The sequence below is a fragment of the Natator depressus genome, chromosome 8, assembly GCF_965152275.1.
Source record: "Natator depressus isolate rNatDep1 chromosome 8, rNatDep2.hap1, whole genome shotgun sequence".
NCBI classification, from domain to species: Eukaryota; Metazoa; Chordata; order Testudines; family Cheloniidae; genus Natator; species Natator depressus.
Genome location: NC_134241.1, coordinates 70368460 through 70392509, shown reverse-complemented (window position 1 = coordinate 70392509; position 24050 = coordinate 70368460). Strand labels below are relative to the sequence as shown.

Sequence of the window (24050 nt, the reverse complement as noted above, 5' to 3'; positions counted from 1 at the left end):
CTATGTAATTCCTGGCCTCTTTCCTGGAATTGCCAACAAATGTGCTAATTAGTATACCTTGTTACTTCGTGAGGAGTTAGTTTGGCCTGAACTGACACCAGAAATTTACTTAACCTAGACCATCAAATAACCATTAAATGATAGCTTTGTGGTTCTACTGTTCAGGTCTGGATTTGAACTAGTAACACAGAAGTGAGGCTTTATAGCTCCCTGACATTCCTTTTTTTTGTATTTGGGCTGTATGTTTTACTTTAATACCAGGCTGGAAGGGTTTAATATTAGTATGCAATATAAACCATTTTCTCTAATTTACATGCTACCCTTAAAGCTAAATAGAAATTCATGTAACTCTTGAATGAAATAAATGAATTTTATTGAGAAATGCTGGGTCAGAAGAAAGCTATATTGTGTGTTTATAATTGGGTTAGCTGAGTGTGCATAATGTATTCTTCAGTGTGTTGTGGTTTTGCTGTGGAAACTTGTAGTTCAAATAAAGACTTTTTGTTGTTGGGAGTAACCATTGCTTTGTTGTTGGGAGTAACCATTGCTTTCTCCCCTGGCCATAGTCTGGAATATGAGTTCTTGGTGAATAATGCAACGTCTGTTTAACTCTGTTTTTCTGCTGGGATCACTCTGTAAGAGACTTAAGCTATCAAACTACTTGCTTCAGTAAGGCTGGCAAAACGAAATATGTTCATAGGCAAGTTTTATTGTGGGGATAAATTGTAACAGCAAGAAAGTAACCTGTAGATCAGCACCATACTATGTGCATGTTACTGTTTAGAGACCAGGCCTTTATTCCCTGATTTCTACTGTAATGGCTGGCTTGTTTGGCTTCAGAATTTGTCTGCTAAAGTGAGTGGTGTTCTTGGTTTACTTTCTGGTATGTTTCAAATAGATTCTAAGCTTCGTAAGCAAAATGATAAAATGGAACATACTGCCTTAAGGTCTAAATTCTGGCCTCGACACACTTGCAGCTCCGTCTCTTCCATGGACGTCACTGGAAGATGGGTATACTGCATATCTGGAGGCAGAATATAGGTCTAAGGGTATGTCCTCGCTGCAAAAAAAGGGTGTGTTCTTAACCAGTGTTCAGCTGGCTCAGGTTAAAGTGAAGATATGGCAACTCTGCTTTTAACTTGGGTTAGCAGCTCAAGTTAAAGCCTAGTGGAGGCCTGGGGTCGAACTTGAGGTACTAACCCTGAGTTAAAAGCTGAATTTCTGTGTTTTCACTGTTGATTTAACCCAAGTTAGCTAATGCAAGTTAGCAAACCTGATTTAAGAACACAACTTTTATTTGCAGTGAAGAATGCAAATGTATTACTGCAAGAATATTCAACATGCTTTCCTAGAAAGTGCCACACAAGTGAAGGTATATCATCAGCCACAGATAGCCAGGACAGCCTAAGCTGCTGCACCTAAAACTTCTAGTTTTGGAAGGATTCTGTTTAAATTGTTAGTTGTCAGTAAACCATGTTTTTCAACTGACACACAAGTTGAAGAAAAAAAATACTCATCAATAGAGTTGGCGAGTGCAGTTCCCCCCATCACCCAGTGCCTGCAGGGATGTGGTATCCTGGAGCCTAGGCTGGGCGGGAAGCCCCCTGCAATGCTCCTGTCATGGCCCCCCTCACTCATGCTCCAGCTGGGAGTTGCAGGGGCCATCCACCACCCCTGGGCTGGAACCATTCAGCAGTGGATTGGCCTCCCTGTGGCTAGGGTCTCTACTCTACCCAGCCAGAACTGCAGCCTCCCACAGGGATGTGGTACCTCAGGCCCCTTGGCCACCCAAGGAGTCTCACGCTGCCCTGTGGTCAGAGCCCCACTCATTCACTGGCTTGGGAGTGCAGGGGGCCATCTGCCATGCCGGGCCAGAGCCACTCAGTGGTGGGGTGGCCTCTTAGCACCCTATTTTGTATCCTAGAGTCACATCCCCCAGCATACTCCTATTACCAATCCTGATTGTAAAGATTTGCTGATTCGTGCTACCAGTCCCAGTGCAGCCGCGGTGAAACCAGGATGTCTCAGAACAATGTGTGATAAACAGCCTCTATCTTGCAGCAGTTAGTTGCTCCTTCCATCAACAAAACTCCAGCTGATGTCTGTGGGACAATGAGTTTGGACCAGTCTGTTCTGTGATGCCTAGGACTGGAGATGAAGCCGCAGTTCTGCATTCCCTGCTTTGTGGCTTTACGTTTTGAGATCGCTGCATACAGCTTCTGCTGTCATTAAACAGTTACTATCTGACACCTCCTCTTTCAACTGTGAAAATTCAGACTGATAAAAATAAAAAAAATGCCTAAAACCCATAATATCATACAACTGAGAAAATTTAAAAGATAAAAATAAAAAAGCTTAAAAATAAAAATAGATATTTAACTCTTGAAATTACAAACAAACAAATAAAATTAACTGAATTCTGCCCAGCCTACTTATGAGATAGAAAATTCATTTTGCAGGTATGTTGCCCAGTTCATTAAACTGTCTTCCTGTAACACAACCACCAATTAAAAATGTGTGGTATTTTGAAGAAAAAAAACCCCAAGGGCTTTTGGCCTTCTACCTATATTTTAATTTCTAAGACAGTCTACTTTAGTGTTTTTGAAAAACACAATTGGATCATACAGGATATGGCTAAAAGAGTAATTTTGGTTCCTTGAGCTTCACCACATATTGAAGTTTTGGAAGCTAGGCTATTAACTGACTGTGGTCTTGTTTTGCTTCATGCTGCTGAATACAAGGCTGGTGGTCTATAGAATTACTGTTCATTCTTACTGCTGTTCATTATTTGAACAGGGTGGATGTTCAGTCCTGTAAAACTATTATTTATGTACTTGGTGTTGGCTGGGTATTTAGTGAGTCATGAACCAAGAGGAGCCTGGGGAGAAGGATCCAATCTCCAGCATAGGAAATTGGATATAATTAAGTACATTCATCCCAGGTATAAATCTTGGAATGGGGAAAGGATAGGCTTAAAGGTGATATGCAAGGGGAAATGGCTGGTAAGGCTTAGTGATGTCAATGTCCTCTCGGAAGATGTTCCTTCCAGGTGTTTATGGCTGCTATGAGCGGTGATATGGTTCTACTCCTATAGCTTGCCCCACTGTGGATCTACTTTTGAGTTGAGATTGAAGGTCAGAAAGGTGAGGATTATACTTTAATACACATCAACCTTTATGTTCTACAGTTTGGTCCTGGGGGGCTCTTATCCATCAGGAAGAAGGACCTGTTTTGATGGTCTGGTCTCCGAGACAGAACTTGATAGATTCCAGATAATGTTAGGGAGTGTGCTGTCTTCCCAGCAAAATGATGGATTGATTGGCTTTAGAATCATGTCCATGACTATTGATACAACAGCTCTAAATGTCCTCTTTATGGCATTGCCTCATAGGTCATCTTGGTTTTACTGATTTATTTGAGGTGGTTGAAGCAAGCGGCGAAATCATGAGAGCATTGATGGTAGCAGTCTCATAATGTGCCCAACCATTTGTATCATAAAGGACTGGTGAAGTGCATGCTGAAAATACATGGGAAGCAAAGAGAAATTTCCACATAGTCTTTTGTAATGGAAATGTTCCAGGTAGTGGGCTGCTTGACTAATTCAGGTTGTCTCCGCTTGGTTACAGAGGCAGTATTTTTCTTATAGCAAAGGATTTTCATGTGCTACTTGCACCAATGGACACAGCACAGAGTCTTAGGATGGCAGATGCAGTCTCTTGGTCTGTGAGGGTATTAAACAGGGACGCTTTCTGAGGTTCTAAAGAAGTATGTTGTGCTGCAGGCATCACTTATATCGGAACAGTGTCCTTCATGGCTTGTTTAGAGCAGTGGGTGCACACCTTAAGCTCTCCATACTCTGTGGTGTGGTCTGAATTTTGATTCATACGCATTCTTTGCATGTTAAATTACAGTTGAACCCTAATTATCTAAAGGCCTCACTGGTTATTGCAAACTTTTGGAGGTTCAGATTAACAAGAGCTTATGCCCTTTGAGCTGTTTAGCTTCAGGGGAATTATTCAACTTTACACCAATGGCGCTCTTGACCTGAGAACAGAGCAGAGTGTTTGAGACGCAGGATGCCTGATAAATGGCGTCTAGGCCCTTGTAAAGGGAACAGAAGGAGGTGGAGTTTCCCCCAGTACTGGTGAAACTACCAGCTGCATTACTGGCAATATTTCAGCCTGACTTTCCCAGGTCCATAGGGCACAGCTGAGTTTCAGTCTTGCAGAATTGCAGCTAAGTCACTATAGAGCTGCTCTTCATCTGTGCTCCTGCTAAATACAGAACATTAGCTCATTGGGGTCTACTGAGGTAACTTGTATATTTGTTTTCCTTCAGTAAGTTCCGGTTACTGTGTTCAGTTTTCTCATTCTTGTCACTTCGCGCATTGAAGAATTGGCAGAAAAAAATTCTATCAAGATAAGAACTTGCACCTAATCTCTTAGACAAAAACAAACCAACAACAACAAATCCTTTCTTCAGAAAAGAGTCTATATTACCAATGGTCATTGTGCAATCCCAGAACAGTAATTTGCTCCATGACTGTAGAAGATTTATCAGTTTCCATATTTGCTGCCAGCCAGATTTATCATGCTTGATTCAGAAATTGCAATAGGTACAAAGGTAAGAGCAGTTATTGGAAGGGCTAGATGGCTCATTAGGTAGAGGACTTTACCCCATTAAATGTCTCATATTTCACCAGGCTCAACACTCAGTTTTCTTCTAATTACTATAGATGCCAAAACTATCGGCTCGCCAGCCTGAAGGCTGCAGATCCAGGCTCCCTGAGAAGACTTCTGCAGAAATGAAAAGTTAGCCTGCAGCAAAGACCCTTGTTTTAATTTTTTTTTTCTCCCACACTGATTAGTTCCTCGGTCAGATTGTAAAGTGCAATACAGGAAAGGGGAAGTTCCTGCATAAAAGTTCCATTGCCTTCCCTCTGAATGGTCTTTCAGAAAATATAGATCATTAAAGACCCCAGCACAATTTTCTCAGATGGCCTGGCCAAAACTCCAGTTTGGATAATTGCATTCTGCATCCCGCAGAGGTGTGGTGGTGGGTGTGGTTTTGTGTTTTTTATTTTTTGGCAAGGAGGAAATGCATTTCTGTTCTTACATGCAAATAATGTGGTACCAAAGACTAACTTTACAATTGACAAGATTATTTTTGGTAGCGTTTAATTCTTTTCTGGATTTTGTGTCATAGTAGTAGTTTAGAAATTGTATTGAGGTACTAAATTTGTATAAAATCTAAGATTAACAACAAAGCACAGGACTTTCTTCACCCTGAGTTTAATATTATGCTATGTTCTTCTATTCTGTTCATCTTACTATACTGTGACCAGTAGGTTTCAAGCACGTTTTAAATAATGACTGTCTCTAAATAACTTACTTAGCTTACAGAAGAGATTGGAAATCTTGAAGATAAAGTGGAATGTGCCAATAACGCTCTGAAAGCTGACTGGGATAGATGGAAACAAAACATGCAACATGATATGAAAACAGCATTTCTTAATGTGACCGAAAATAATATCCACTATTATGAACAGGTAAAACACACCTTTTTGTTTTATTTTTATTACTTTTTATTTATTTCAATTCCTCTTAGAAGTCAGTGCATTGTTTTTAAAAATAATTGTCTGTATCCTCATTTGAACGTGTCAAGTTCAGATTCAATATTTATTTTTGTCAAATTGGTCTTTAATTGGCCAGTATACACGGTCTGTATTTTACCTGAGCCCAGGCATGCTGATCCTAAATTCATCATCAACAGAGGGCAGTCTTGTTTTACTAAGCACAAAAATTTGAACATATATTTTTTTCTGTTCAATGTGAGCTATAGTGTTTCAGTTGGGAAAACCTTTTACTGGGGCTGCATGAGGATGCTTCCCTGAAAACTCACTCATGTAAATGATTTTGTATAAAAGAAAACTATTAATTTTTTTCTTTTATCTTTTAAAATTAAAACTGTATTCCCAGTACTTGATGAACTAGGAAAGATCTCTTATATCCTTCAAATTGCAAACAAGTAACAAAATCAACACAAAATAGTGATGATAAAGTTTTGGGAAAATTACAGGGAGAATGTATTATACACTTAATTTTTTTTAAAGTCTACTAAAGCTGTGTCCTTTTATATAATGGTGTACAACAAATAGATACTTTGGGACTTCGCATAACTGAAGTCTCCCTTAATCTAGAAAGAGAGCAAACAGTGTCATCCCAAGACTTTTATCAGCAAATGTATGGTTTCTAATAGTCTTTGTAATATGATGCCTTTGACAAGTGTATACACTTCCTGATTAAACAGAGTGTATATACTTATTTATAAGGGGAACTAGAAAATATTTGACAGGGTTTGCAGCGTGTTCTGTGAAGCTTCTTCATGATCAAAAATGGTATTGTTAGTATACATTTTGTAAGAATCCTGGTAGGCTAGAAATTTGAGTGCTTTTTTTCATCTTTTGGTTTTTGGTTTTTGTTTAAAAGCGTCTCTTTACTTTGAAAAATGTAGTGCAGTCCAATAAACCATTTGTTAATTGGGAAAGAAATCATTTGTATCCTTTATTAATACAATTTTGATACTTTGCCGTCTCCTTTTTGTGGCTTACTCTGAATGGATGGCTGTGTCCTGATTTTACAAATCGTCGCAATAGAATGTAATTGAAAAGACAGAACTCATGATAATCAGGTCCACTTAATTAACATATTGTCCGTGGGAGGCCTGGACATTGACGATCTGCCATTATATATTAAGACCAAAGTATTTGCTGAAATCAGACATTAAAGTTTTTTGGTATCCTCTTCTTTTTCAGTCATCTTGTGACTTCTGACTACATCAAGAATATGTTCAAATGTTAACCATAAATGAATATCTGGTTAACTTCTGGATAAATTGAGACACAGGTACAGTCCCTGGAGTCTCTCTTATGAAAAGAAATGGTCTCGGTTTAGTTAGGACTTTAATTTAAATATTTAAGTATCACAGACAGTTTTTGTAAAGGCCTCTATCAAGTACTATCAAACTGCTACAACTGAACAAATAGGGCTTTTTTAGGTAATTTCTCACAAAGCTCTTTTTATACAGAAATTTTCTGATTTGTTTGAGAAGTTTGGGTGGGATGAGGAGCATGTGGCTATCTGAAGCATACAGGAATCTGTAAGCCACTTTTCCTCTCCTGTGAAGATGTCCTAGGAATGCACCACTGTTGGTGACCTGCAAATTATTTTTTTGAAATGGTTTGTGTACCCTTTTCTGCCTCATTATAATGCCTGAAAGAATTTATTTAGAGAGATGGATGAGGGGGGGTGAGGGTTATATACAACATTTATAGCAAGTCCAAATCCAATCAGCATCCAGGTCCTCAAAATATTGAACCTAGTTCTTTCATCAAAAACAGGAAAGTCAGAGCCGGGTATTTTCTAATGTCATAAACCAACAAAGAACTTAAAAATAAAATTACCCGTACAGCCGCCTAGTATATCATTAAAGAGAAGTGAAGAGTGCAAAACTTTAATTTTTAAGCACGTTTATAGTTGCAAAGCAGAAGTGCCTGAGTTTTTTGATGTTACTAGTTGTGGAAAAGTGTGGTGCAATGAAATACTCAGATCATTCTATCTAATTACAAAATGTAAACTACTTACAAATTTTCATCACTAAAATGGCAGGTCTAATGTAGAGAGATTTTTCTCCATTTGATGGAGATACTGAAACTATAACAGATATTTTAAAAAAATCTTTTGTTACAGTAGTTTTATTCCTGAATTGTAACAAATCACTGTTTTTCTTTTAAGAAATTATATAGGTGGGATCAGTGGACAGAGCCCTGATCCTGCATTTGGAGCAATGTAGGCAGACTTGTTGCACCGATATGTATCTCCATTGACTTGGGCACAGGATCCACCTAGGTATCATGTATTAGATTGCAGACTAGTTGCAAAATACTGGAAACATAAAGTTGTTAACGAACGTGTCCAAAAGGTTGAGTTTACAGCTCGGCAAGTCACCTATAGCTTAGAACTGATTATGGCCAATTGAAGTGTCAGTTAAATATTTTCTCATTCTGGCGTGTAAAGTTCTTCATAGCCATGCTCGAAAAAAACTAATATTTAGTAAAATAAAACAAGATACAAAAAGTCACTACACAACATTTTATTTTATGTTACTAGTACATCTAAAATTCAAAGATCACATGATACAATTTAGTGAAAGCAAAGCAGATAACTGGAAGTACTGAACGCTGGCTTCAGAGAACTACTGTGATTGCTCCTATTTGTTTTCCTCACATGCTTTTTCTCACAATCTCTGCTAGTACCAACAAAATTAAAAACACATTAACAAAACTGCCACCATCAAAAGAAAAAGAGCCTTGGTAACCCATTCCTTCTAGAAAAGCCTGAGTAAAATGGCTGGGCTTTGCAATAAAACCTGAAGGCCAGAAAAATTTGGGCTTTGTGGAGCCAAATGACTGTACGTCCTAGAGCTTGTGTTTTCCAGTGTGTGTTAAACACTCCATTGAGTAGAGGTAGAATTCCGTTCATAATGTACAGTGACAAGTGATATTTAATTAATTTTTGGCACTAAGCAAAAAATATTTTTTCTTCTGCACGAATGAGCCTCTCTTTTAAAAAATAGCTTCTAATTTCACCTTTTTCATGTGTCAGACTACTGTAGTCCTGTTCAGCCTTTGCAGATTAGTCAGAAGGAGAGCTAGTTTATCCTTGATAGGATAGTGAGATCCTTACCAGTGCAAACATTGCTTGCTGTTCTCAGAGAATTTAAGTAGTTTTCTAAGCTAGCGTCTTATTTATTGATTCAAATTTATAAAAAAGTTCCTGTCCACAACCCAAGGTGCTGTACAGTCAAACACGTGCAAAAATGGGCCAAAAAAGCCACATACCTAACAAAATAACTTCTTCTCTCCAGCTCCAAAACTTTATTCAACCTCCTCTTCCTAGGAAAAACCTTTGAAAAATGGATTGATTTGTAGTGCACCCTGAATGTCTTCATAGTGACACATTTGGCTAGTCATATCCTTGCACAGCTATGTTAGCGGCACACGCACGTGCTTCACATCCTACCTTAGGAGCTCCACTTTATAAGCGTAACAAATGCATTGTGTGTGGTGGGTTTTTTTTTTAATTTCCAAAGTTGGTTAAATCAAAATCTGTTTTCCTCCAGAAGACAGGGTACTCTCCTCTAAGAGGGCAATTTGGATGCCAGATTTCACCTTCCAACCTCCAGTCATTTCAGCTATAGGAATTAAAAGCAAATCTCTTTTGTTTATAATGGGAAGTGGCTTTTTCCTACCCCTCTGTCTCCCTCACTGTTTTTTTTTGTGCTCAAGAACTGCTGAACTGTACACGCTCAATCCTCTATATAAAGAAATAGAAACTCCGCCTAGAGAACATCACTTCCCAAAAATGATTTTTTAAGAACATCATTAGACACTGAAAATAGAGGGGATGGGAATGGAAACAATTATGCATCTTTAAATACTTCATGCTGCTTCTGCCATTATTATTGTGCAATCTGTTTTTTATATTTTATCGTGAATTAGACATGCAACTGTGCAGTGTGGAGACCTTTTCAGTGTTATTGCTAAAAATAATTCAATATAAATATGTAACTCGGCAGTGCTCTAATGAAATACACATTCATTTTAGCTTTAGATAAAGTAGCATTACTTAAGATCTTGTTGCTTCATTTTTGCATATTTAGCTTTTTGCTGTGATCTACAGTAGTTTTATGAATAATTGCACTCGAAATGACAAGCCTATATGTACAAATTAAATTTCCTATTAACATTTTTTTCTGTCTTACTGGTTGAAGCCTGTTGATGATCCTTTATTTAGAATCTCCTTTTTCTCTCTACCAGAAGAACTAAATAAGTCTAGAAGAATGATTAAAGTACATATTTTTAAAGTAATGTGATTTTATGTAGTTCATGTTTCACAGTATAAAAAGCACGAGCCTAAGGCACAGAGACCTAGCTTTGTGTTGGTTAATTATAAATCTTGTCAGCTGTAGCACCACAGTGATGTCTGACAACAAAATGAGCCTCAGTAATTCCTATATTTTGGGAAATGAATTTGTTATATAAATGAGAATAAATTAAAAATTGAACAACATACAAAAGATCTTTATATCTTTGCTTGAAAAGACTTCAGTGAACTGGTTCTGTAAAAATGATGAGCAAATGTAGTGTGAATTAGTTTAAAAACCTGTTTTGTCTCAGTTTGCAGTGGTAATACGATGTCACTCATCTTCCAACCAGCGCTGCTATTTTTATTTAAATTATTCAAATGTATGAACTGTGAAGTCTTTAGTCACATGGACAAAATCTAAAACAATTCAAAAAGCAGTTATCTAGTATTAAAAAAAAAAAAACTCTTCAGCAAACAGCATTCAGCACACATCCTGACTGAGCACCCTTCTCAATCCCCAGAAAAAGTTTAGGAAAATAGATGTGCCTTGCAACATTCCATGAAGATAAGCCAGTCTTGGCACTGGTGAACCAAGGTGGGGAAACAAATCCCAGAATCTAGGATCATCATTGGAAAGCACCCGGCAAGTAGCCACCCCTTGGTCACTTTACACCAAGAGGAAGCCTCCAACTCAAGTTTTATCTCAAATATTCTCAGCTGCTGTGATATTATATATAGGGGAGAGAGAAAATCAATAAAAACTCTGTTTATTTGGGACTCTATACAGAATGTCAAAACCAACCTTAATTTCCACCCATAAACCAACTGGCACCCTCTGCTTCCCTTTAGCACAGTGCTGCTGCTTCTCTCCTCGTATTCAGCACTCTTTCGCCATCTCAAAGTAACCTTTTCCCCAATCTAGTCATTCAGTACAGAAATGCAGCTCTTCACATGGATCCTATTTTATGGTTTCATTCCCCTCCCTCCTTTGAAACTGAGGTGCCTATCTCCTGAATGGAGATACAGGGTTACCGCTTGCAGCAGAGAAAATGGGAATCAGTAAGGGATTTTGTCAGCAGGGAATGACCAAGAAAGGGTCAGAGGGTCTCTGAACACAGGGGTTCTTTAGCACAAGGGATGATCTAAGCCACCTTGTGAATAAATACAAACCATAGAGTCACTGACATGTTCTGTAGTAACCAAGGATCCATACAGAATAAGGCTTCTAAATGTTTTCTTTTGTTGCTCTCTTGGGCATTTCGATACTAAGCCTTTATATCTTACAGTGTCATTCTTTTGAGCCAAGCTTTCCTTCATTTTTCTTGAATCCATGGTTCTGGTCCCTTGTGTTGTCATTCATCTCCTGCTCTTTGTCCTCCTGTGCTTCCCTTTGTCCTGACCTTTGGGATCTTCTATCAAGATTACTTGTGATCTTTTCACCCTCCCACCTACAGACGCTCCCCGGGTTATGCAAGACCCGAGTTAGGCAAATCTGCACTTACGGAAAAAGTTCCGTAAGCTAGAAACAGTGGGGAGGGGAAGGGGGGTTGCATAATGGTCGGGTATATGTTTCCAACTTACGCAAAATTCGAGTTACGCAAGGCGTTCCAGACTGGAACGATTGCGTAAGTCCGGGAGCGTCTGTCGAGGAATACCAAGATTTGGTCACTTTAAAAGAAAAAAAAAAACAACCCTGAAAATCATGGAATCCAGGGCTTTTGTGACAAAGACACATCTATCACTATTAATAAATAGAGATTTCATGGCTGAATTTTTAAGTTTTTTCCGATACATATGTCAGATAAGACAAAAGCTTATTGTTGATCTTTTTACTTCTGCCAAGCAATGATGAATGCTATGTATTTTATTTTATTCAGGTATAGTAAACTACTGTAGCTTAAATAGCTTATTCCAAAAGTTTTTCACACAAGGAACAATGTCATTTTCAGGGCAATTGGAATTAACACAAAGTTTGAATAAATGGAGCATGCTCCGGTATTTAATATAAGTGCTTTTCCCTATAGATGTTCAGAAGACTTATTTAATATCAGTTTTGCAGATTCTTCTTGAAAAGATTGTGTACAGGAAGTAGTAATTAAGGTGTGTTACCCAAATATCTGTTAATACAGAAGAGTAAGAAAACTACATTTCATTAAAGCACTCACAATTTCATGTTTTCCTGTAGCATCAAAAGTGGTAAAGCTACCACAATATAGTGGCAGCACTGAATGTTTTGCACCTTTGTAATGGCTCACTCCAGGTGACAGAAACTTGAAAAGTTTGAAAGCTTTGGGAAGTAACTGACGGTGCACACAACAATCATTAATCATGGGTTTTCTCTGAGAACTGACATCTTAACATTCACCTGTAGTTTCAAATGGTTTGCCAAGCAACTTTGTGTTCTGAGCTACAGACATTCATACAAATCAACTTGAGCCAAAAAAGGTTTATCAAAGTAGTTTGATACGAATATGTATAACATTGGTTCCTAAAATGAAAAACTGTTTGCAACATTAAAAATATGTTTTGCCATCATGAGGAATATATGTTTGTCCTAGAAAAGCTACATTTTCCCTCCTCCCTTTGATTCTATTCCTTAGTACACAGAAAAATCTGTGACTTCGAGTGTTTAGAAACAAATGGATTTGATTTAATTTAACTGAGAAAGGATATTAGATCTCCAAGTATGAATCCTTAGAGATTGATAAGGAACTATAACTTACAGTTTGATGTTGCATTCCTTTTAATTTGATGCAGTCTATTTGGAAGATATCTTTGCCTGTATGTAAAGGGAGAGATTAAAGAAGAGCATAATTAATGGTAGACTCCTTACCGTGTTATCCCTTATGCTAATATGTACGCTTATGATGCTTGCAGTGTATGTTTGTCATTATCACATTATCTAAGAGTGATATTTATTTGTAGCTCAGCATGTTGGCTAACAGTACATCCTTGATCTATCTAAGAAACCATATTTATTACTCACTGTAACTCGTCAAGAAGCAGTTTGTGGTAGCTATAGATAGATATAGGGCTTTTCTTGTTTTCTCCTTAGCTACCAGTTTTACCAAAATCCCATATTCCTTATTCATAAGTATCTGTTTTCTTTAAGTGCCTTGCTACCTGGGAGTCCTTCCTGACATCTCAAACAGTGGATCTTCATTTGGGAGAAGATTCTGAAGATAAACCTTGAATATATTTCTGATTGATCTTCCTCTTCAGTGCAGTTTCTGCCAACCAAAGAAGTGTTCTTTATATGAGATCAGATACATTATGAAATAAAACTGTAAGAATCCTGACCTACATTTTTGGATCATGGTATATATTGCTATATATTGCTCAGTTATGATTTTACAGATTTTATGCAAGTGCTTCCATATAATTGTTTTCTTAAATATTGTGTAATTTGGATAAAAATATTTTAAATATGTAAAAACTCAATTTTAATAAAAAGTTTAATACAAAATTGGTTTTAATCCTCTTTCCTAGTCATTAAGAATTAAATTTTCCATTTTAGCTTGCTTTGTTACATTTTATTTGTAAGATAAATTTCCCACATTTTGTAAAACTACATAACAATTTTCAGGTAGTTGATCATTAATTTTTTAAATTGATTATGCTGGTGTCAGTCGATGGTGAAGTGGTAGCTAACTTTTACCACAAGTCTGGTTTTGACTTCCCTAATTCTCTACAAAATGTAGATCAGTCTCCCTGAAATTTTCCATTATGATCTTATGCTGGGGTAGAATTTTTATGGAAGTTTTGAGCCAAGTTGACAGTACATCAAAAACTACTTGATTTAGAAATATTTTTTATTTTAATATGGAGTGGTGGTGATTTCTGGTAGCCTCAAAAAACTGGTGACTGACCATTTTTAGAGGTGAAAGTAGTGAATTTGGTTATTAAGAGCAGTTTATGCATATGTTAGGGATTTTGGTGTATACAGAATTTAGTCTATACCAGCTGGATGTGAACTTCTTAAAGTATAAGTTGGATCTGTCTTGACATTAAAATCTGCGTAGACCTTTCAGTAAGTAGAGAGGTGTGAATGGCTTGTCAAATATCATCTTTTGACACTCCAGATTAATTTGAGACCTATTGTCTGATGTCCACCAAAAATAAGATCTGAGGGCAATGAAATAGTACATGACCCAGTGCAATTGCATTCCACAATGCTTTGTGTGGGACAGAGGAGCAATTCACATCAACATGTAGTGTGAAAAGTTAAACAGATGCTCTATTAAATGAATACAACATTTAAAGAATTTAGATGCACTTGAAATTTACTAAGGAGTAAACTTGATGAGTTTATAAACCTGCATAACAATTTTACTTACTGTCTGTCATTCTCAGTATTTACGTGTTTGTTAAGCACCTCTCTGTGGCCCTAGGTGATTTTACAAGATTAAAAAATATAATACAAAATGAAAAACTCACTGCATATGTAATGAACTAACCATACAATATTATAGCACTTGCTCACCACGTTACCCAATCCTGCAGACATAATGAACTTGGTGAGACTGCAGGATCAGGGCCCATCATGATGTATATTTATAATCCCATATTTGCCCATCCTGTAGTCCTTAACCCACTCCCTCCAAGAACACCTGAGGGGAAACATGAAAGATTAACAAATACCAGGCTCTGGTGATCAAGAGGTAGACAGTGAGCACTACAAATGAGGGCTCCTAATGGAGAATAAAATGCCAGCAGACTGTCTTCCTCTCCTCTTTCCTCTTGCCCCTTCCCCCCAGCCCCAACTAAGGGATTTCTAGGGCAAACAGCTCTCTGATTACCACTGTCAGGATGCCTGTTCTTAAGTCCCTTGAGTTCAGCTGAAAACTTGCAGACAAGCAGTGAGTTTCCAGAAGTCGAAGGAGCACTGGTATGTGCTGTCGCACTAATAAAAGGTCAACTGCATTCTGCACTAGCTTCAGTTTCTGGACTGACTCAAGGTATGCCTCGTGGAGCAGCCCACATTAGGCTAATTATTGCTAGTCAACTGCTTAAGCTGTTGATTTAAGTGCTTTATAAAATATTATGAGGACCAACAGTGGTGTTGTTTTTAGGCATCTTTTGGGAAAGGCATGAGCATTGTCTGACCTCAAACACACACACAATAGTGGGATTCCTAAAAGATAAACTATATCAGTGCTCAATATGCCAGTCAGAGCACAGCTCAAGAAAGAGGTCTTTAACACATCTTGGCCCTATATAACACCGATGAAAGATTCAAATAAATGAACATGTAAGCAAACAATTAAATAGAATGTCAGTAATTTAAGCTCGAAAGAGGTAAGATGTGTGATCTCTGATTGACAGAAGTGGATGAAGGTACAGAACCTTTTTGTGTTTTCAGCAATGAATTCTGCAAGTTCTGTTAGAATAACATTCAGGAAGCTTCTTTATTGGGCATTGCACAGCCACAAGCCCAGATGAAGGATGAAGATCACTACATCTGAAACGTGAAGATCTGTAGCTATTTGTGTCTCTGCCTTCATAATACAGAGAGGACATTGGCAGCTGTACATCAAGAAAGACATCAGAGACACTTAGTACGTTAACAGATTTTTGGCTTTGGTATATTTTCATAATTTACTTTTCACTTTATTATTGATATTTAACAAAGCTGTGAATTGTGATAGGAAAGTCATCAGTTACATGATGCATCTTCATAGCAATATATTGCTTATTCTAAAAGTTTTTTTTAACAGTTGAATAATTTATAGCAGAATTGGTTTTTATGATTTGTTAATAGCATTATTGTAAAGTAGACAAGATCTATTCATTATTAAAATATCACTACCATTGTTGTAGGATGTAACACTATTTTGAATACAATTTGAAATCCTTCTCAAGTGACTTTTCAGACAACTTATTGGGTGTTTGGCCCTATTTCTGGACACTTTTAGCTCTCTCTTGTTTTTCTTAGTCTATAACATACAAAGTGTTTCAACTACTCTATTAACACGCTGGCTTATTCCCTTATATTTTCAGATTTTCCTTGCTGTCTGCTGGCTTTGCATAGAGTCCAACAATTTAGTGTGTGGTCATCTTTCTAAGGTACACAGGGTGTGCCTGAGCAAAACCCCAAACTTGTAGATGCTTATAGCTAGCACCCTCTATTTTGGGGGATTCTGCACTCCTTGCCATAGAATTGTATTGCAGAATCTAAGTGGTCATTTTAAACAAAAATTGGTTTCTAGCCTTATCATAACCCTGAAAATCTAAACAGAGTCTAGAGAGACAAGGTGAGTGAGGTGGTAGCTTTTTATTGGACCAACTTCGTTGGTAAGTCTCTGTCTCTCACCAACAGAAATTGGTTCAGTAAAAGATATTACCTCACCTTCCTTGTCTCTCTCTAGTAGCTGTGTCAGTCTGAGGATACAACTACACTTCATGAACAGAGAACAGACAGATGCAATTTTGTATAACTGAGTCTGAGAAGAACCTTAAATGATAGCTCTGAGTGGTATAAAGCTCTCATCTCTGAGAGTTCAACTCTGAAAGTTAAATGAGAAGTTTATATCAATATTAACTATTTTATTGCTGATTTTTAACATAAATAACCAGCTAATGTGTTCATAGCACAATCTTCCTGGTACCAAATCTCAGCTATCCCCTACCTCGCTTCCACAATAGTGAGCTTCGCCTGACATCTGACTATAGTGCCAGTGATATTTCTGACAACTATGTTAAAAACTTCCGGTTTCATACTTTTTCATCATTGTGTCTTCTGCCATCTACGTAAATTGATGATTTGGGTATGGATCAAGACAAATGGTTCCTATTCATTTTTGCCGGGATCATTTTGCCTTTTGTGATTTTCTTTTCTCTATGTTGGCACGTAAAAGAGAGTATACTATGTAAAATGTAGGTCGGTCATCCATCCAAGATGTGCCAGCTACATTTTTAGGATTGGCTCCTCTCAGCACAGGAGTTGCTTTCATCACAGCAATGCCATTTCCTGCCAACCTAAGAATGGGGAATAAGTGATCTTTGACATGGTGTTAGCATGTGAGTGCCAGACCAGTTATTCACTAATAAATAGTGCCCATTAAGCCACTGTGAGTATATGGACAAATGCTTCAAAAACACAAGTCCATATGACAGCAAAAGCCTTCCACTTCCGAGAGGTCAGCTTGGAAATCTTAACTATCTTCAATCCCCTCGGGCAATATTCTGATTAAATAGAGGAGCTTTACAGGATGGGAGATCAACAGACAGACTTTTAGACCAACAGGGGAATACCAAAGCCAAAGCCAAAAGCCAATGGTCCTTTGTCAACAGTGCCCTGCCTCCATTCCTTCGTGGTTTATATCTAGGACCTATAAACAAAAGCACTGTCCTGTGCTCTGAGCTGTTCTGAAAGTCCATATGGAAACCAGCTGTTTCTCAGGTAGCTAATTCTCCCACTCCCACCCCCAAAAAAATCATAGCCATGGCAGATTTTAGGGAACAATTATCCTCTTCTATGCAGACATCAGAGCTCAATATCCCGGTTCTGTAATCAGAGGACAGTCTCTGAAGGGAGACTAGGATTGTAAACCACTCTCTGCAAATGTCAAGTTGAGGACTCTTCCACCACCTGAGTTATCGTCTGTAATGCTGCTCCACAATCACAAAAAGGAGAGGAAACAAGCCCAAACGGGTGCTTAGTTGCATCAATTCTGGATGAGCAGTAGTCTGTTGAGCCTGGTCCAGTATGTACAATCACATGGACAAATGCAGGAGCAGCAATGGACACCTGAATTTTCCTAGTGTGTTAGATTCTCCCTTTCCCACTGATGCTTCCACTCTATCAAAACGTAGTTTTCAGGGAACAGATATAACATGCTCCCTGTATAAGGCAACACTAAGTATGTCAGTAGTAGCTGTAGTTACTGATTGGTCTTTAACAATAGCCCAGGGCAGAGTGTGTTGCAACAGTCCAATCTTAGAGGTGACAAAGACATGGATGCCTATGGTGAGATGCATGTCTAGAGAAAAAAATATGTTTATCGGGCTTTTGACCACTGCTGCTATCTGAGAATCCAGATGTATCTCTGCCTTAATAATCAGCACATTCATCTTGCCTTAGTTCAAAGTGGGTTGTGAATCAGCAGGATAATGGGCTAAAATGCAGCCTAGCCAGTTTAGAAATTGTGAAATATAACATCAAAATCAGGTCCCCCCCGCCTTTTTTTCCAAACTACCCATGGCATTATTGGAGAAGACAATTTATTATAAATGTTATTACCTGATTTTAGTGGCAGAATTTCAGAAAGAATATCACTAAATAAAGATAGTACAGCATAGCTAGTACAGCATATCTAAGCATAAAAGTAACATTTATCATTGCATGTTCTGGCCAGTGGATTACTAATTTTTATCGTTAATACCCCTCACTTGTATTTTAAAAAATTATATTCTACTGTGTAGTATCAGCACGTTGATGATTATTGAAGGACTGATGAGAGTAAAATTCAATGTAATAACTTAAGGTCATGTTTGAGGATCCTTATCTTTAAACAAAACACAAACTTTCCTGTCAAACAGCAGAGTGCCTATAACTGGCAAGGGTGATGCTCTAATAGCTGTAATAGAGCATGTGCAGCACTGGTGGTGGGAAGCAACTAGTAAGCCAAGCGTATATAAAGCACTGCTCAGCTTTCTAGTTTTGATTGTGTGAACAAGTTATGAACTGTCCATTTGACCACATTTGCCTAGACTTTAACTGTAGCATTATATCCCTGGAAGGGAGGCCTTATCAGTGCAGGAGCCACAGAGGTAGTTCAGGGAGTGCAGGAGAAAGTGACAAATAGGTATTAATGATTTATTATTGTTTCAGTCGTAGAAATTCTGGCCTAAGTTTAAACTCAGCCCTGGCAGCCTGCTAGAATGCTTTTCCAAACAGAGCATCACACTCCCTTGGCTGAGCCTTGTTGTCCGTTCGAGGGAACAAAGGTATGGTGGCAGTGCTTTTACATCACCAAAAGATATACAACACATCACCTGAACCTGAAAGAGAGATGGCCACAAACTTTCAGTGAGTCAATTTAGGAAAGTATTTCTTCACACGATGCACAGTCAACCTGTGGACCTCATTGCCCGGGGATGTTGTGAAGGCCAAGTGTATACCTGGGTTCAAAAAAGAATTAGAGAAGTTCATGGAGGGTAGGTCCATCAATGGCTATTAGCCAAGATGGTCAGGGACGGAACCCCATGCTTCAGGTATCCCTAATCTCCAATCATCAGATGGTGAGACTGGACGGATGGATCACTCAAAATTGTCCTGTTCTATTTATTTTCTCTGAAGCATCTGGTCAGAGGAAAGGATACTGGGCTAGATGGACCTGTCCCAGTATAGCCATTCTTACTTTATTTCTCCTTCAATTCACTAGTCAGGAGGTACCAAAATCTTAGAAGACTGGAAAGTCTTGCAACTGTATTCTGTTTCAAATGCAGGGTGATAGAATATGTACAGCTAAGGAAATGCACAACTGAAAAACCACCTTTATTTAAAAATGAATGGAAATAACTTTCTCCACTTTCTCTTATTCTGTGCTCAGGCAAAAAGATATGATTCTATTTTAAAAGTTTTGATCTCGTCCACAGTGTGTTAAACTCAGGTATTAAATCTTTGACCGGAGTCATTTTCTTTAATAATTCTATCACCTCTAGTAGATGGTTAAATATTAATGCAAACATAGTAAAGCTTAATTCTTAAACAAAGAGTGTCAAGTAAACTACCACGTGTCAGATTCCAGGCTTAGAACCTTGAATCTATTGTTTGCATTCAACAAAAACAGTCGTCATTCTGATTATGCAATATATCATGTTCACTGTTCAACCAGCAAACCATTTTTAGGCAGATATAATAGTTTTGTAGGGAATATAGGTAAGCTTATTGAATTAAAAGTTAAACATATTGAAACTGCTATGTTTTCTAAGTGTAATGTATGTTTGAGTCCTAAGGTCAATTTTAATATCAGTAAAATAATACGCATATTACTTTTGTAATTGGAAAGAAATGACTTGATTACTTATTTTTTAGTCTCTGAGAGCATGTTTATTTAAATTGTAAATTAAGATTTTTTAATAGTGAGAATAACCATCTATACCTGAGCAGGAGCTCCATATGCACTGAACTACCACAGAGCATGTTACTCTTGCAAGGAAAATTGTATATTAAATTAATGTTTTACATTATTTGGAGGCTGGGTCAGAAAGTTGAAATCCAGCCACATCCTGACAAGTGCTGAGCATCTGATCTTGCACAAAAGCCCACAGAAGTTGCATGTGCCTAGCACACCTTTGGATATGACCCTTAAAAAGGACAAGGGACGTTAAGGGACATTTGTTAGAGATACTCCCAGAATTTTCCATTTTGAAAGCGTATTATGCTCTTAACATTCACAGATGCAATTTTTTTCAGCTCCTTTTATTTCTTAATTTTTTTTTCTAGTGCTACGCTGTGCTTCCAACTCAATCAGCTTAAGGAGCCATTGCAGTAGAAATTATAAGTCTGCAAGCTTCAGTAAGTCTATTTTTCAAAGTGTTAAGTGAAGGAGGAAATTTGTAAATCAGGATCTAAACAGAAAATCCACTTTGTCATACTTTCTTTCTTAATAAGAAAAATTATGCACCCAGATTCTGTAGATTGGGTCTCAGCATCTCTGGAAGCAGCCTTGACATACATAATTCTATTAGAGAAACAAAGGAGAACAAATCTTAAATCAACTTTACATCAGATAAAGCATTCAGTTTTTTTTTAAACAGAAATCATCTCTCTTTATTTCTGGAAGTCCCTATGAAAATGACAAGGGCAGACAACTACAGGAATGCAAAGAAAGAGTAAATTGGAACCAGCTTGTTTAGAATGGTGCTCTAAATTTGGGTACCTAAAATTGGAAATTACTTTTGATTAATTTGGGCCTACATCTTCCAGTTCAGTTTCTCCATTTGCAAAATGGAACAATACAAATCTAAGGGGTGAGCTGTGGGCTAATTAGTTAATCTTTGAAGATGAAAAATTTATATAAAAACTTGCTGTGTTTCACCACCTATCCCTCTCCAAGTTTTGTCCACAGGTCATAGAATCATAGGACTGTAAGGGACCTCAAGAGGTCATCTAGACCAGTCCCCTGCACTCATGGCAGGACTAAGTATTATCTAGATCATTCCTGCCAGGCATTTGTCTAACATGGTCTTAAAAATCTCTGATGAATGTCATACCTTTCGCATGGGTGATAGAATTCTCATTTGCATAAAAGGAAAAACATCATCAGTGTATTTGAAATAGATATTCTATTTGAGAGCGTAAGGAAATCTTTTTTTTCCTTTATTTTGAGGGGGGCTAAAGAAAGATTAAAAGGGGGTTAACTTGTAAAGCGATAGCAAACTGGGGCTGAAAGGAAATAGTTAATTGGGAATAGCTCTTAACAGACTATGGGTTAGGTTCAGTGACAGCCCACTGGGAGAAAACTCAACTTTATAAGCCAAATTAATTGTGGCAGCTTGTCCTATTAAAGTAAGCTGTTCAATATATATTGGTGACTCCCAGAATGTTAGTTTATTGCCTTGAGCTGCAGATGTTTTGTTACCATCTCATGGAGTGGAAGAATAAAAAAAAAACTTCAGAAAAGAAATATAATGGGGCAGTTACAGAAAGGCTCATGTTTATTAGATTAACATTGAAGCTTTGAGGTATTTTTTGGTTCATGTTCTCTTTACTATTTCATTGTAGAGTTTTCTTTGCTGCTGATATCTGCTACCCTATCCTGATGTTTTAAATTCACAGTATCCACCTTTGTCCCCTGTTTCTGCAGAGAATGAGATCTCTATGTTGCTTGGTAGGTGTGTGTTCTTCATGATTGTCATAGAGGATCAAAAGGCTTTAACTGGCATCTCAGTCAGGGATTTTACAAGGCAACCACTTTACTGCTTCCAGTGAACAGGGACCTTTTTCAAACACATATGTTGCAAATAGATATGTTTAATATCATAATACAGTACCTTTTAATAGACTACACTGTGACTCACTAATGTTAAATAGTACAATATCCCAAGGGTTTTTTTGTAAATTCCTATACATCTTTTCTACTGCCCTAGGCATTCTGTAGCAGACTCATCTGTTAGGAAGATGTGTAGGCCTCATTTCTGCAGTCATATTTTGTGCTGGTGAGATTTGTCTTGTAAAGGTTATTTTTCATCTTCCTTTCATCTTCCTCTTTCACCTTTTTTCTCTACTCCTCCTTGCCTCATTTTCTCTTCCTAGTCTTCTCCTCCAACAATATTTGTTAGTATATTTGCTGTTTTTCTAGGCACCCAGAAAGCTCTTGTTTTTATTCCCAAAGGTCTCTGGAATTTGGGGCTTGATCCTGCACCATTGTAGTCTGAGTGTTTTTGCCATTGACTTCAATGAGAACAGGATAAAATCTGTAATGGGCATGTGGGCTGGTATACTGATTTCCTAGCCCCCCAATAACCAGTCAGATAACTGTCAGTCAGTTGTGGTTCCTTTTTTCCAGGGATGCCTTTATGGGAACTTATAAAGAGTCCGAACAGAACAAAAACATCAGTAGCAAAACACAGACAGCAAACGCAGTCAGTAACCATAATCATACAGACCTGTGGGCAGGGTTCCAGTTTACACCCAGCTGTTTCCCCTCTCCCTGTCTCCCAAGTAGCCCTTTATATTTCCCCTGCTCCCTCTGGTAGGTGAGGGTAATCGGCTGCTGCATTAAGCCTTTAGGGCCTGGGCTAGCGAATGTCCTTGTATCCTGTCAAAGGGCCCTTTTTTGGTTCCCAAGGTGGGATTTGAGCCTGGAGGGCATTAGTGTTTGAAGTATGTGCTAAATATGTGCTCCACAGGATTCACTATCGCCATCTGGCCAGTCATGGAAGGAAAAAGCTTTCCTAAGAGCTGTTGCTATTTGGGCTTCTATCAGCAGCAAGTAGTCCAGCCTGCTCATGAACCCTTTTTTTTCTTGTAAAAAGAAAAGGAGGACTTGTGGCACCTTAGAGACTAACCAATTGGTCCTCCTTTTCTTTTTGCGAATATAGACTAACATGGCTGCTACTCTGAAACCTTTTTTTCTTGTGTTTGCAGTCCGAGGGCAAATGCCCTCAATTGATGCTATGGTGTTTACCACCACTTATAGTGTATGTGGACTCTAGGTAGGACAGGTACATGGCTGATTCCTTCTGAACCAGGAGGCTGTTATTGCAGAACGTGTATACGTGATGCTGTTTACATATTTTAATTGCCTATTTTCAAAGAAGAAAGCATTCACCTTGAGTCCTTAGTTAACAGTCAGTACCTTAACATTGAATGAGAAGAGAACAAAGAAACTTCTGAGGCACTTCTTGAGAAGGAAGGCTGAAAGATGAAATGTGAAAGATGAAATGAATAAAAATTGATGGGAGTTTCTAAGATGTCCCTCATACAGGTATATAGGAAATTTTGTATTACTACAGTGTTTAACTTAAGGCTATTTATTGGCAATCTGCTGGCTTGCATATTTTTGTGTCTCAGTTTTGCTAAGATTTTTTTTATGCCCTTCAGAAATAATATACTGTATCTCCCTTGTTTTCTTCTCTTATAGAAAATGGGGGTTCCCTCTCCCCTGTCAAAAAATTCACTGTATAATCCAACCAGGATATCAGTAGCAATCAGATAGTAGCATAACCATTATTATAAATTTGATGTACTAAATATGTTCCTGTTTAGCATCCTAAATCTTTAATAAAAATAGGTAAAGCAACCAACATACAATCTTATGTGTGGGTTGGTGTGCTCAACGATATCTGACAACACAGTTGCTAGAAGATTAAAAAAATACAATACAGAAACCTATCTGTAACAATGTATTTTGTTACATAAGAGCACAACAAGATACAGAATTACACTTATACCAAAGGTGACCACTAAGGTCTCTTCACTAGCATTTTTCTCCACTGCACTGTTGCACTACCCTTGGTGCAGCAACTGGTGTTTTAAACACCCATGTTGTCTATCCCTGCCCAGAGTAGGCAACTATGGATGACAAAGGAATGTGTTGGGTGGGCCTTATATTACTACAAAAGGGACCCAGCTTTAGTAATGACTCTAAGCCAGCAGGTTCTGGAGACGTAGAC

The 24050-nt window shown here is 37.9% G+C and overlaps 1 protein-coding gene across 1 annotated transcript in view; it reads left to right on the top strand.

The window, feature by feature from the left end:
• Positions 1-13241, top strand: part of SNX7 (sorting nexin 7) — a 57001-nt gene extending 43760 nt beyond the window's left edge. Inside the window, exons 8-9 of the mRNA XM_074961281.1 lie at positions 5396-5548; positions 13039-13241. Coding sequence (XP_074817382.1) covers positions 5396-5548; positions 13039-13119 — 234 coding nt within the window. The 3' untranslated portion in view covers positions 13120-13241. The remainder of the gene's footprint in view (positions 1-5395; positions 5549-13038) is intronic.
• The last annotated feature ends 10809 nt before the right edge of the window (positions 13242-24050 follow it).